The 14675-nt window shown below is 41.0% G+C and overlaps 1 protein-coding gene across 1 annotated transcript in view; it reads right to left on the bottom strand.

The window, feature by feature from the left end:
• Positions 1-2336: 2336 nt before the first annotated feature.
• Positions 2337-14675, bottom strand: part of LOC133523558 (glutamate receptor ionotropic, NMDA 2B) — a 39252-nt gene continuing 26913 nt past the window's right edge. The window contains exons 15-17 of the mRNA XM_061859213.1: positions 12299-12399; positions 3219-3442; positions 2337-2640 (exon numbers count right to left, since the gene is read on the bottom strand). Coding sequence (XP_061715197.1) covers positions 2604-2640; positions 3219-3442; positions 12299-12399 — 362 coding nt within the window. The 3' untranslated portion in view covers positions 2337-2603. The remainder of the gene's footprint in view (positions 2641-3218; positions 3443-12298; positions 12400-14675) is intronic.

The following is a 14675-nucleotide window of genomic DNA, read 5'->3' as shown; positions in this document are numbered from 1 at the left end:
ACCAATGGTCGTGGGTTCTAACCCCGACTCTTAACAATGTGCATCTTGTAACATGTACCGATTGCTTCTCAGTAAAGTAAAATATCATGAGGAAGATGGAGTAGCCCCAATAAGGTATATTTTCCCCTCTGGGTTAGAAGGTCAGATAGTAGTGAGACAGGGAGATATAGTGAAGAATGCGGAAAAACAAGCATTTATTGTGAGGCTAGTTTTTTTTTCTAAATTTGAAAATTAACGCAACAGCATGCTCAAAGCCCCCTGTGAGTCAGAATCTGTTAAATGCAGGCTTAAGACGAAACAGGAGCTGAGCTGACGGACGAAGCAGGATGTACACAAATTTGAGATTTTTAGGTAAATATCGCCGTCGCGCTGACGCGTGTGGCACCCCGTACCTAGCTAGAGACTATCCCTTGTAAGTGTACCAATAGACTGCCACCTTGACTGGAAAAAACATATATCCAAAATAAAATCCAAATTTTCTTCCTTCCTTTTTGCATTGTACCTTTTAAAGTCGAACACCAATACTGAGTGCGCCTTGTCTACATACCATTCCTACGCTCAAGCCTGGTTACGCTATGGCATTATCTTATGGGGCCATAGCACTGATACACACGATCTACTTATAGCTCAAAAAAAATGTGTCCGTATATTAACAAACATACAACAAACAGACAGCTGCAAACCATATTTCACAAGCCTTAAAATCTTGGCTCTACCCGGCCTATACATATTAGAAATCTCAATTTTTGTCAGAAAAAATACCGAACTATTTAAATACTGTAAAAGCGCACGCCGAAATAATAAACTCATCCCCCCGGAACCAATCCTAGATATGTACAAAAAAGGCCCGTATTTCAGGGCAATACAGGTGTGCAACAAATTGCCCAACACAATAAGAAACATAAAAAAAATTAAACCCGTTCATATCAAAACTACAATCCTTTTTAATAGAGAAAGCATATTACTCTACCCAAGAATTTATGGGAGATAATTTTACAGAAGAGTATTTTTTTTTAATAAGAAATATTAATTAGAAGTAGTACTTACCTACTGGTATATATAACATAAATATAAAAACAAACTAACTTTGATCTCCTCCATAGGTTAAGTAAAATAATAATTATAATATATTATACTTATATGTATTTAAAAATAATGTTCATAAATGGGTACTACTAGTGATTATATGCTCTTTGGGTACTACTATATTTAATAACTTTAGTCCTAGCTAGCTATAAGAATACTTGCAATACCCTTTTCAGGGTGCCATGTGTTTCTATAATTTAAATGTAATAACTATGTACTATGGCTCGCAATAAATGATTTCTGATTTCTGAATGATTTCTGGATGAGCACTGCTGAAAAGGCAACCATTTCATTGGAAGGCAAACCGATGCTATGGTAACCCCTTGGATGCTGAAATTAGTAGGCGCATTCAATTGGGATGGGGCGCATTTGGCAAGCTGGACGATGTTTTCAGGTCCAAAATACCGCAGCAACTGAAAACCAGGGTTTACAACCAATGCGTCCTCCCAGTAATGACCTACGCATGCGAGACATGGACGTTGGCTGTCGGAAGGGTCCGCCAGTTAAAAGTGGCACAGAGAGCTATGGAGCGCGCGATGCTCCGGATATCCCTGCGAGACAGAATTCGGCATGTGGACATTCGCCAACGCACAAAAGTTACCGACATACGCTGCATACACGACATACGGATGGCGACATCAGCTGACGCTTCGGCGCCATCTTGCCGCGAACCAAACTGCGAAATCGCCGTGAAGTTGTGCGAGTGTGGAGTCTACGTCAACGTCGCGGTATGTTCGCTCCGCGAAGTAGCGCCGCGATTCACGCGCATAGTCTCCAGACTATGCGCGTGAATCGCATCGGGGGCTTTACAGATAGTTGTTGCTTAAATTGAACTTTATAGTTTTGTAATACAGTTGTAAATTATAAGCAGTAGGCTCACTTCCAAAATACTTTTCTCAAAGAGGTGTGTTAGTGTGTGACGACCTACCGTCGTATTCGCTGTACATAGGACCGGCCTACCTCTTCAAACCGCACCAAAGTACTGATGTTTGTGGGCATGTAACGTGAAACCCTCCATTTTCGACTTCTAGAGTGTAGGCAGTAACATGTCAAATAGGTATTACCGTTTTACTGACTACCTCACTGCTTCAAACTTCACCAAGGTCGTGGTTCGGTGCGTAGCACCTTTAATTTCGAATAGCACCTTTATAGGGAATTACCTCCTACAGGCTACAGGGTTCCTTAAATAACACACACATCGTTATCTTGCCTCTCTAGGACCGGTACATAGGGAATGTAAAACAAAATAATATTGTCCAAAAAATATATTTTATTGTTAGTAGACAACACGAGGGCGCGCGCCCGGGGCCCAGCCCGCACCGCGCGCGCGTCCCACAACAACGCTTCGCTATCTACGTCCAGCTCTCTGTTTTAATAATTGGAATAATTTATTTAATAATTACAACGTTTTTTTTATCTGTCCGTATTTTTAACATTAGGTATAACTAACTTCGTCTTGTATAACTTGGTGTAAGAACAGCCTTCAGGAATTGAAATAGGGTGGCGCAATAAGCGCCTCACAGCACTGTTTCCATTTCGACTCGCGTCCGCTCTCTGGAACAACATTTTTTAAATAAAATCATCTTTGGCACATGTTATGTGGTTATGGTTACACAGTGGGCCCGGATCGCCGATGCGAATGTGAGGGAAACGGGCCCATTTAGAAGCGCCAGTTTTTTTTGCCCCAGGGCCCTTGGTCACCTAGCTACACCACTGTGCACGCTCGGTGATGACGGCGATCCAGATAGGCGCGATCTTGATTGTCAATCCTTTGTATCGGCGATCCAGATCGAGTGTGTATCTGTATAGCAAGGCTTAGTGTGTTAGTATTCGCCATACAGATCTGGCGAACCAAAAATTATAAGCAAAGAACTGGGTGCTTATCGCGAAAACCGAAATTCGCAAATTGCGGGGATCTTTCTCTTTTAATCTCACTAGGACGCAATTAGAATGACAGAGAAAAATGCCCGCAATTGACGAACTTCGATTTTCGCGGTTATAGCCCTGACCTCCTGGGGGCAGTGGGGGCCTACCACGAAAACCGAAAATCGCATATTGCTGGGATCTTTCTCTTTTACTCTTACTAAGACGTAATTAGAGTTACGAACTAGGTGACGTTAATAGTCGCTTACTTAGCGCGCAAGTCGCCGCAGGACAGCGGGCGGTCGAGGTCGGGCAGCAGGTCAGCGGGCGCGCGCAGCGTGCGCGGACGCGTGGCGTCCGTAGCGGCGCCCAGCAGCTCGGCCGCGCTGGCCAGCCGCCGCGGCGGCGGCGCCAGCCCGTGCGCCGCGAGCGCCGCCGCCAGCTGGCGTGCGCGCGCCATTGCCGCGTCACGCTCGTGCCGCGCTCGCCAAATCTGCGTAATTTAAAGAGTAACATTTTAGGTAAGGGATTATTACACCTACCCGTAGTGATCGGCGTTCGACACTCTCTACTGAGAGGGATAGTGAAAGGTAATAGTCACACGAAGATAAGTTGGCAGCGATTTTGATTGCCCTATTGTACAGGGTGTTCATTTAGTCACCTGCAATATTTTACGGGGCCATACTGGGCAACTTTTACTATGGAACCAACCCCGAAATCGCGAATAAATAATTGGCTGTTTCATACATTTTGGCTGTCTGACCTGGACATTTTCTATGGGAGAGTAAATTTTTTTTCGCGATTTCGGGATTTCTATGTTGGAGTTTACAACAACGATGATGGCATGTGCTTTTGTATGTAAAGCACAAGCATGGAGTTTGTTTATGTACCAGTATAAACTCTGGTTGTATAGAATTAAGTTTTCTAGACAGATGTCACATTTGTAAATAAGTCACTCTCTCGTAATCATTTGCCTGTGCGGATGCACAATACATTTTGGAATCTTTAATATGGTATTTTATTGAGTAGCCCACGGATTTCCATCATGGTAGCAGATCGTAGAGTAAATTTGCTAATCTGATTACCATTTTCTAAAAGTGTGCGCGTGTGTTTCGTCAAATTATTTTCAAATGTATTCGCAAGGGAACAATAGATGGCAACTGCCAATCAGAATGTTTTTATTGAAAAATTATCCGGAATCCAGAATTATTCTTCTTGGAAATTCATGATGCGAATGGTGCTCATCCACGACGATCTTTGGGATTGTGTGGGCACAACTGAAAATAAAAACGAAGACGCTAAGAAGAGAGGTACGCTAAGGAGAAGGCGCTCGCGAAAATCGCCTTGAACGTGCAGCCTTGTCTATTTCCACAAATTAGAAATGCCAAGACGGCTCGCGAAGCGTGGAACAACCTGCAGAAGTCATACGAGGACCGAGGCTTGTCACGACGACTCGGATTGCTTCGCACATTGTTCGCCACCCAATTAAGCGAATGTGCGAGTATGGAGGCATACGTGAATAAGGTCATGAATACATCGCAACAACTGAGCGACATCGGAGCGGCTTTGGAAGATGACTTCGTGGCCGTGATTTAACTCAGCGGTTTGACCAGCGATTACGACCCGTTAATTATGGCTCTAGAAAATTCGAACACGTCACTGTCAAGCGAAAATGTCAAAGCGAAGTTGCTTCTAGAAAACTCGAGACGCAACGAGAAAAACGAAGAAACGTTCTCTCCTGTAGTAAGATATGCTACTATACGTACGTTACTAGCTTTAGCGACGGAACATAACATGAATATCGAGCATCTGGAAATATATATCTGGATGTAAAAACGGCGTTTTTAAATGGAGATTTAAAAGAAACCGTTTTTATGGAGCCGCCAGAGGGCTACAAGATCAAAGGCCAAGAAGATAAAGTATACAAGTTGAATAAGGCCATATACGGACTGAAGCAAGCTTCGAAGTCTTGGTACGAAAAATAAATGGCGTTTTGACGAGCAAAATGAAATTCAAACGTTTATCTTGCGAACCTTGCGTTTATGTCAAGTCAAGCGGGAAATCTATGATTATAATTGCGCTCTATGTTGATGACATAATGCTATTTTCTTCAGCTGATTGCCGAGATACGGCAGGAATAAAAGAACAATTGAAGAAGGCCTTCGAAATCAAGGATTTAGGGCCAGCACACCACATTCTTGGAATGAGGCTTTGCAGACAGAACAATGAAATAACTCTAGACCAGTCAAGCTATATTAAGAAGGTGCTAGAGGGTGAATATCCCAAGCAATAAAATTTGATGGCAAGACTGATAACGCTGGTGCAGAAAGTCAAAATAGTCATATACTTTTTTTTTTGGAAAATCTCTTAGCTATCGACCTCGGGCAATAACTAATATTAAAATATTCAATAATTTAATCATTGAAAAAAAATAAAGGCCCAATTTTTCATTCAGGTGGGTTGTCCGGAACCCAGTTATTCTTGTTTAATGCCGCATAACTCTAAAACTATACAAGATATCAAATTAGATTTTAGTTAACTATAATACCATATCAATAAAGAACCCTTTAAAATATTACTTGCTTACTAACTCTTTAATAAACCCCCTTATTATGCGTAAAGAAATTTGTCCGGCAAAATAATCCTTATTACCGCGGACAAATTTCATAGACGTTCATTGGCTAAGTTTGACTTCGTACCCCCCCCCCGCCTCCTGCGCACTTTGAGAGTCAGTTGTGCCGCGGCTCTCACCGCAAGAAGACGTCGATGTGATGCCGAATGGATCCGCTACACACGTGAGTAATGTCATTTCTATGTACGGGGTCAAAAAAAATATCATTCCGGAGTTTGCTATATCTTTTTTGTTTCATATTTGTTATTTTTCAAATATTTACAGATCGTGTATTTTGTATTTGTGAGTTTAAATGTCGCGATAGTTAATGAATGTGGGATTTAGTTATTTTTTTATAATATTATTTCACCGCGGTTTATCATTCCACCAATTTCATTCCGGTGATTTCGGTGTAGTAAAATGGCTTTAATACCCACCAGAATGAAAATAACACCGGAATGATATCAAAAGTAGGTGGAGTTTTATATCATTCCCTTGCATACTTATCATTCAAGTGCGAGTAATTTTTTTCATTCCGGTGGAAAAATGTCATTCAGGTGGAGTGTTATATCATTCCTGTGTATACTTATCATTCACATGCGAGTCATTTTTTTAAATCTCCGATAATTCTCAAAAGGCTTAAGATATCAAGTGCTCTGTGAGAGGCTTATCAAAGAACAGTCTGAGGTGTCGATTGACATTAAAAGAAACATCGAAGAAACGTAAATAAAGAATTACACCGGAATGACACAAAAAACTAGTACTGTTGGAATTGACCCTAGAACGATTTCACATGTCAGATTGCAAACCTGCGCGAACACCTATGGAAACAGGTCTGAAGCTCATGAAATCTACAAAAAAGGATTGTACGCACGACTACAGAGGCCTGATAGGATGTCTGATGTACATAGCGGTATGTCCGCGACCGGATATTGCGCACGCTGTCAGCTCACTCAGCCAGTTTAACGACGCGTACGACGAGACTCACTGGAAGGCGGCGAAACGCGTTCTTCGCTATCTACCTTTACCTTTACCTATTACCTACCTTACCCCCTTACCTTACCTTTTATTTACCTTTGTACGCTTAATAATTATTTAACCTTTCAGAAGTCAGGGTTGGATATCGTCGCATATGCTGACGCCGATTTTGCGTCAAATGAGGTCGATCGCCGATCTTATACCGGTTACGTCTTTAAGATTGGAAATTCTACCATCTCTTGGGAGAGTAGAAAACAAAAGACAGTCGCTCTTTCAAGCCCAGAGGCCGAATATATGTGTCTGTCAGATGCTTGTAAAGAGGCTCTTTTTCTACGCAAGTTTCTGTTCGAAATTTACGGGGTACAGTATAGGATTACTTTGTTTAATGACAATCAGTCTGCGCTGAAGTTGTGCACCAATTCTATGTACCACGCCAGAACGAAACACATTGACGTAAGACATCATTTCATCAGGGATATTGTTGAGGACGGTACAGTATTTTTAAAATACTTGTCTACTGAAGAAATGGTGGCCGATGTTTTAACGAAACCATTGGCAATGGAAAAACATGATAAGTTTGTATATCGTTTATTTTTATCTTTGAATAAATGACATGATGGTTCTAAGCAGTAGGTATACTTGCGGAAGTATAGTTTGTTTTAGATCCGTTACATATATGTTTTGACGATTTACAGTTTATATGCGACGGATACTTTGATAAATTTATACTTTTGCTATGTTTTTGCTGTTGTAATGTTTTATTGTTTTTAGACAGCGGATGCGTCTTGCTTAGATTATTTATTGTGTTTAATGTGTGTAATGTGATTTACATGAGTTTATATTGGTTCAAGGGCCAGTGTTGGAGTTTACAACAATGATGATGGCATGTGCTTTTGTATGTAAAGCACAAGCATGGAGTTTGTTATTTACCAGTATAAACTCTGGTTGTATAGAATTAAGTTTTCTAGACACATGTCACATTTGTAAATAAGTCACTCTCTCGTAATCATTTGCCTGTGCGGATGCACAATACATTTTGGAATCTTTAATATGGTATTTTATTGAATAGCCCACGGATTTCCATCATGCTACCATAGTAAAAGATGCTCAATATGCCTATATGATTCAGCCCGTAAATGATTGCAGGTGGCTAAATAAACATCCTGTATGCACAAGTTGTTTAGAGTTTATTGAGTGCAGTCTTGCAGAGCGTGCCAAAACCTACCTTCCTCACCAGACAAGTAAATATCACGGGTTATTCCTACTAGTTACCACCAAATTGTTACCAGTGGTAACTACTGGGATTTTTATCCCACCTTTTCAACTTGGTTTGGTGGTAACTACAGGGATTTTTTATCCCAGTTGTTACCACTGGTTAAGGGTGGGATTTTTTTTTCCTAGTAGTTACCACCAAAATTTGGTTAGTGTTCAATACTAATAAAAACAGTATAAATATAGAGTGCTTTAGTGAATAATTAATTAAAAGTATAATTAATTATAAGTTAATTACTTATTGGCTTAATTTTTTCGATTACTGTTTCAGTAAACTACCTTAAAAGTGATAAAAAAATCGGTCTTTGACTAATTTGTTTGTCCGTTCGTATAATTTTGACGTTATTTATTGAAAGGGACTATATTGTCGATGGCGCTTACGCCATTATCAACGGTGCTCCTATATAAATGAAACGCTGCGCTACGCAGTATGGCGTAAGCGCCCTTGAGAAAAGATCCAGGTTTCATAGGTAACGTCACAATTAATTCATTTTACATTTAACAAGATAAATGCTCTCATGCTCTCGAGGTTGATGGCAAAAAGGAAAAAGCGGCCAAGTGCGAGTCAGACTCGCGCATGAAGGGTTCCGTACCATTTAAGACGTATTAAAAAAAAATCTACTTACTAGATCTCGTTCAACATTTTACCACTTTGGACACACATTTTACCACTTTGGCACCGCGCAAACTATTCAGTTTAGAAAAAAATGATATTAGGAACCTCAATATCATTTTTGAAGACCTATCCGTAGATACCCCACACGTATGGGTTTGATGAAAAAAAAATATTTTTATTTTATGACTTTTTAAAAAAACTACTTACTAGATCTCGTTCAAACCAATTTTCGGTGGAAGTTTGCATGTTAATGTATAACATATATTTTTTTTAGATTTTTCATTCTGTTATTTTAGAAGTTACAGGGGGGGGGGGGGGGGGCACACATTTTTTCACTTTGGAAGTGTCTCTCGCGCAAACTGTTCAGTTTAGAAAAAAATGATATTAGAAACCTAAATATCATTTTTGAAGACCTATCCATAGATACCCCACACGTATGGGTTTTATGAAAAAAAAATTTTTTTAAATTTTATGACGTATTAAAAAAAACTACTTACTAGATCTCGTTCAAACCAATTTTCGGTGGAAGTTTGCATGCTAATGTATATCATATATTTTTTTTAGATTTTTCATTCTGTTATTTTAGAAGTTACAGGGGGGGAGACACAATTTTTTTCACTTTGGAAGTGTCTCTCGCGCAAACTATTCAGTTTAGAAAAAAATGATATTAGAAACCTAAATATCATTTTTGAAGACCTATCCATAGATAACCCACACGTATATATGGGTTTGATGAAAAAAAAAAATTTTTTAATTTTATGACGTATTATTAAAAAAACTACTTACTCGTTCTCGTTCAAACCAATTTTCGGTGGAAGTTTGCATAGCAATGTATATCATAAATTTTTATTACATTTTTCATTCTATTATTTTAGAAGTTACGGGGGGGGGGGGGGGCACACATTTTACCACTTTGGAAGTGTCTCTCGCGCAAACTATTCAGTTTAGAAAAAAATGATATTAGAAACCATCATCATTTCATCATCATCATCATCAATTTTGCGTCATTTTTAAAGACCTATCCATAGATACCCCACACGTATGGGTTTGATGAAAAAAGATTTTTTGAGTTTCAGTTCTAAGTATGGGGATCCCCCAAAATTTATTGTTTTTTTTTCTATGTTTGTGTAAAAATCCTAATGCGGTTCATAGAATACATCTAATAACCAAGTTTGAACAGTATAGCCCTTATAGTTTCGGAAAAAAGTGGCGGTGACATAATCGGACAGACAGACGGACATGACGAATCTAAAAGGGTTCCGTTTTTTGCCATTTGGCTACGGAACCCTAAAAACAACATATAATGTAATAATTACAAATAAAACAAAATTAAATATTTATTATACGTAGAAATTAATAAACTAAATTTTAACAAACACCATTGATTGAATTGTTATCGGCGCGTAAGATAGGATTGCTATCGTCATCGCGCGAGCGTGGGCGGACCGGGCTGTCGCGCAGACCAGCGTAACGTGACCGAGTCATTGATAAAGATTGCGCGCCAGAGATACGCGTTTATACTGGTTAACCTGAGCGGTCAACACGTCCGCCGAGCTCGCCCAGCAGTTGGCAATAACAGTCCTGCAACATGCATGGGGTTATATTGCGTGTTAACTTTTAGTCGCTACGGGGGCCTATCCTAATCCTACGCGCCGACAGCAATTCAATCTATGTTGTTAAAACTTTATTTATTTATTTATTTTTACGTATAATAAACATTTTAATTTTGTTTTATTTGGTTTTATTACATTATTTGTCTTTTTTTTTCCTTTTTGCCATCAACCTCGAGAGCATGAGAGCATTTATGTTATTAATTGTGATGTTAGCTATGAAACCTAGACCTGTTGGCAAGGACGCTTACGCCATATTGCGTAGCGCAGCGTTGTATTTATATAGGAGCATCGTTGATAATGGCGTAAATGCCATCGGCAATAAAGACCCTTTCAATAAATAACGTCAAAATTATACGAACGAACAAACAAATCAGTCAAAGACTGTTTTTTTTATTACTTTTAAGGTAGTTTACTAAAACAGTAATCGACTCATAATTAAACGAATAACTTATAATTAATAATTGATTCAAGCACTTTATATTTATACTGTTTTTATTAGTATTAAACGCTAACCAAAGTTTGGTTAGCGTTCAGTCCAAAAGCCCCCTCCAGACCATGCGCGTGAATCGCGGCGCGACTTCACGGAGCGAACATACCGCGACGTTGACGTAGACTCCACACTCGCACAACTTCACGGCGATTTCGCAGTTTGGTTCGCGGCAAGATGGTGCCGAAGCGTCAGCTGATCGGATTTAGTTTGCGGCAAGGCACTGATTCAAACTGGGAACTATCAAATTGATTTTTGGTTGATCAAGTTCGCACCCAATAACCAAGTAGCCGCCATAGAAGGTTATGACAGTTTACAGGTTAACCGACTCGTGAGCGAATCGCGACGAAAAGCGATCGCGAGTGTGGAGTCTTGCAAGTTCGCGCTGCGCGTCTCCTTTGACGCGGGGCAAATACCGACAAAAAACGGGGAATAAGGCGCGAAGGCGTGAACAATCTGCGAAATCGACGCGAGGGCCCTCCACACTCGCGTTCGCGGCTTCGCGCCTCACTTCGCGCACGAGTGTGGAGGGCCCTTAATAAAAACAGGTTACGTTAAGGTAAAGGTTAACTACTGGGACCCCCCGCGGGTTGCCCACCTTGTCGTGGTGGAGGGGCTTAGTAGCCGTGTCTTCGTCACCCACGGTGAAGCGAAGAGGCAACCAGGGCTGGTCTGTTTGAGGTGCGGGCTGGCCCGAGGAGGACGCTCCAAGTGGGCTTGGTAAGCCCGCTTGTGACGCAGGTGGACCGTCGGGGAAGAGGAGTGTCGGTGTTGCGGTTAGCCGTTCTCCCTATTCTCGACGGCCGAGGTAGGATCGCAGGGGAAGAGGCGTGATTGTATTACGGTGGGCCACTCTCCCTATCCCCTGCGACCTTGGCAGGGCCGTTCCGCTGTAGCGGCGTTGGTGGGGCTGCAGAGGAAGAGGAGTGTCGGTGTTACGGTGTGCCGTTCTCCCTGTCCTCTGCAGCCGAGTTGTGGTTTGCGGCAGAACCATTGACCTCATCTGTCGCCGGCCGCTGGGGCTTTCTGGCGCCCGTAGCCTCGTTGTGGCGGGCTCGGGGGGGGGGGGGGGGGGGGGGGCCCGCTACACTGCAGGACGGAGGCGAGGAGGAAGACGCGTTAAACCATCTGGCGCGCCTAGTGTGAAGGGCCTTCGGGCTTTAGTGAAGGAGCCGCTCGTGGGCGGTTGCCGCCGGTGGGATCGCGGATGAGTACGCAAGCGTTCCCGTAACCCCACCAATAGGGCGGCGTGGCGGCATACAGGGGGTTTTTAGTGGGTATACCGTAGGCCTCATTAGCCTAGACGGGAGTCCCACATAACCACTCGGGTCACCCCCCCCCCGCACCCGGGTGGTATGCGGAATGCATTTTCCCCCTAACAAAAAAAAAAGAAAAGGTAACTACTGGAAAAAGAAAATCCCACCTTTTACCAGTGTACCACTGGGAAAAAAAATCCAGTAGTTACCACCAACCCAAGTTGGTGGTGACTAGTGGGATTTTTTATGTTTGTTTTGTTGTTGTTGTATGGTGGGAAAAAAATCCCAGTAGTTACCACTGGTAACAACTTGGTGGTAACTAGTGGGAATAACCCAATATCACCCGAAAAACACATATTGCCATCGCAAATGCCATTAAAATTATTACAGAGCATCCAATTGACCTGTGTTTATACATTTATATATCATTTGTTATAATATTATTTAAATAAGTTGATTAGTGAATACACAATTATCGCAACTTAACGTTCTTATGCAACTGGCACATAAACTGACCTGTGCTGCACAGACAGCAGATCGGCAGTGGCCACGTCCTCGCATTCCGAAACCTTGCGCTGCCGCCTCCACCACGGCGCCGTGAAACGACAGGGATTGTCCTGTGGGAAAACAGGTTGTTTAAAATATACTTGGTGAAGCAAAACTTGTCAGTAGCAAAAGGAGGCAAATTTGGAAAATCGCGGGTTTGCATTAGCAACACTGTTTTCGAATAATTCCAAAATCGCCTGTCATCTGTGTTTTATCTGTGGAATGTGGATAGTGAATGACAGCCATCATATTTGTTTACATTCTGAATCGTTGCTATTTCAAGAGAAATTTGTGTTGTCAACTTGTCACCATTAAATACCAATATATTAAATAGCATTCATTCATGCACAAGCCATGAACTTAAGCAAAGTCAAGGTGCCTACAATATACAATCACGCTCGTTGATCGTAAATATTTGTAAAATTTTAGGTTATGATAATAACATGTTTTGGTTCGATGTACATTGCTGCTTTTCTAGCGCAATACCAACGCAATAGTGCTTTTTTAGCGTTACGACAAATGACGATATTGTCCCCGTAAAACCCAACACAGACACAATTTACAAGTTTAAAGGCTATAGTCGGGCTCCCATAGTAAGCCGGCCCTTAAATCAATTTGACTCCGGGATTTTTTTGTGAGTACCTCTTATGGTGAAGGATATTTGTGATATTATCTATGAAAAGGGACCTTATTGTCGATGGCGTTTACGCCACACTGCGTAGCGCGGCGTTGTTTATAATATGGGAGCATCATTGATAATGGCGTAAGCGCCACCGCCAATAAGGTCCCTTTTCATAGATAATGGCACATTTATGCTAAGTATCAACATCCTGCTAGTGACAGTTTTTGACTTATTATTTTTTGAAGTTTTTTCTTTAACGTACTTCTTAAATAGCTTGAATACATCCCGAAATACAATAGGTACATTAAAGAAAAATCTTCAAAAAATAATAAGTCAAAAACTGTTACTAGTAAGATGTTGATACTTAGCATAAATATCCTTCACCATAAGAGGTACTCACAAAAAAATCCCTGAGTCAAATTGATTTAAGGGCCGACTTACTATGGAAACCCGACTATGGCCTTTACCAGGATAATTCCCAGCAAAGACAAACAAATAGAAAGAATAGTGGAGAAACTTCACTTACCAGAATTACTCCCAAAGCCAGAGACACTGCTAGTCCGATGGTCGAAGAATGAATGCCAGCCCACAGCCCTCACAGGCCTTTTATACTCTTTACCAGCGACATATTGGCGATTTACCGGTGGCAGGCGACGTAACGGCGACAAATAGCGACTAGCAATATAACGGCGACAAGTAGCGACACTCTAGTATTTCGTGACGTAACGGTGCCATAATAGCGACAAACTAGCGACACAATGACGACACAATAGCAACATAACGACGACATATGATCGTTTTATGCCTTAATTCTAGCTTAGTTGTACCAGGCCATCGAAATCAGAGATGTTGTTCGCCTCGCGATGCCTAAGCTAAGCCTACTAAATGTTAGCCACACGCCGTTTATACTAACGTCCATAATCGATTAAAACCGATTATTATCTATGTCCCTTTCACGCACGCGACTCTTAAGAAAGATGGAGATATTTTCAATGACATCTATGCACACAACCAGCTGTCAGTTTAAGTAGAAAGAAATATTAAAGGGGACCGCTCTAAAACTTGTCAAGTATGAATTTGCAAACATTACTTTAAGATTTTCAAGTTTTTTTTTTCTGATAACCACGCCCGTGTTACAACTGTGGATTAGAATCTACCAGAAAACTATTGTAATGTATGGAGCGACTTCGATGATTTCTCCGAAAGCATTTATTTTTGCTAAACATACATCATCGGGGTTAAAACATCGGGGTAAAACTTTATTGGCCTTCGTTTAGTCCATATTGAACTGTACACCCTTCATACAGGCAGTTTTTCTTATCACTTTTACTATAAGTATATAAATTATGAACATAAATAAATATCATGTTACTCGTATATAAGGCCTCCGGTGTCTGAGGCCGGAATCGAACCGGTGTCTTACGCGGTTTACTTACATCTTGACCACTAGACCATTCGGTCACGGCATTGCCCATCCCTAATTCTCGAGTAGGTATATATATATATATATATATATATATATATATATATATATATATATATCGTATACCTTTAAACGAGCAATTCTTGTATATATATATATATTTCTGTATAAAAAATTGTACCTCACGGTATTTAAAGTTATCACCAAAAAAGCGGCCAAGTGCGAGTCGGACTCGCCCATGAAGGGTTCCGTACCATTTATGACGTATTAAAAAAACTACTTACTAAATCTCGTTCAACATT

Source organism: Cydia pomonella, chromosome 12, assembly GCF_033807575.1.
Source record: "Cydia pomonella isolate Wapato2018A chromosome 12, ilCydPomo1, whole genome shotgun sequence".
Taxonomy (NCBI): domain Eukaryota; kingdom Metazoa; phylum Arthropoda; class Insecta; order Lepidoptera; family Tortricidae; genus Cydia; species Cydia pomonella.
The sequence above is the reverse complement of the archived record's forward strand: the minus strand, read 5'-3'. Positions and strand labels throughout refer to the sequence as shown.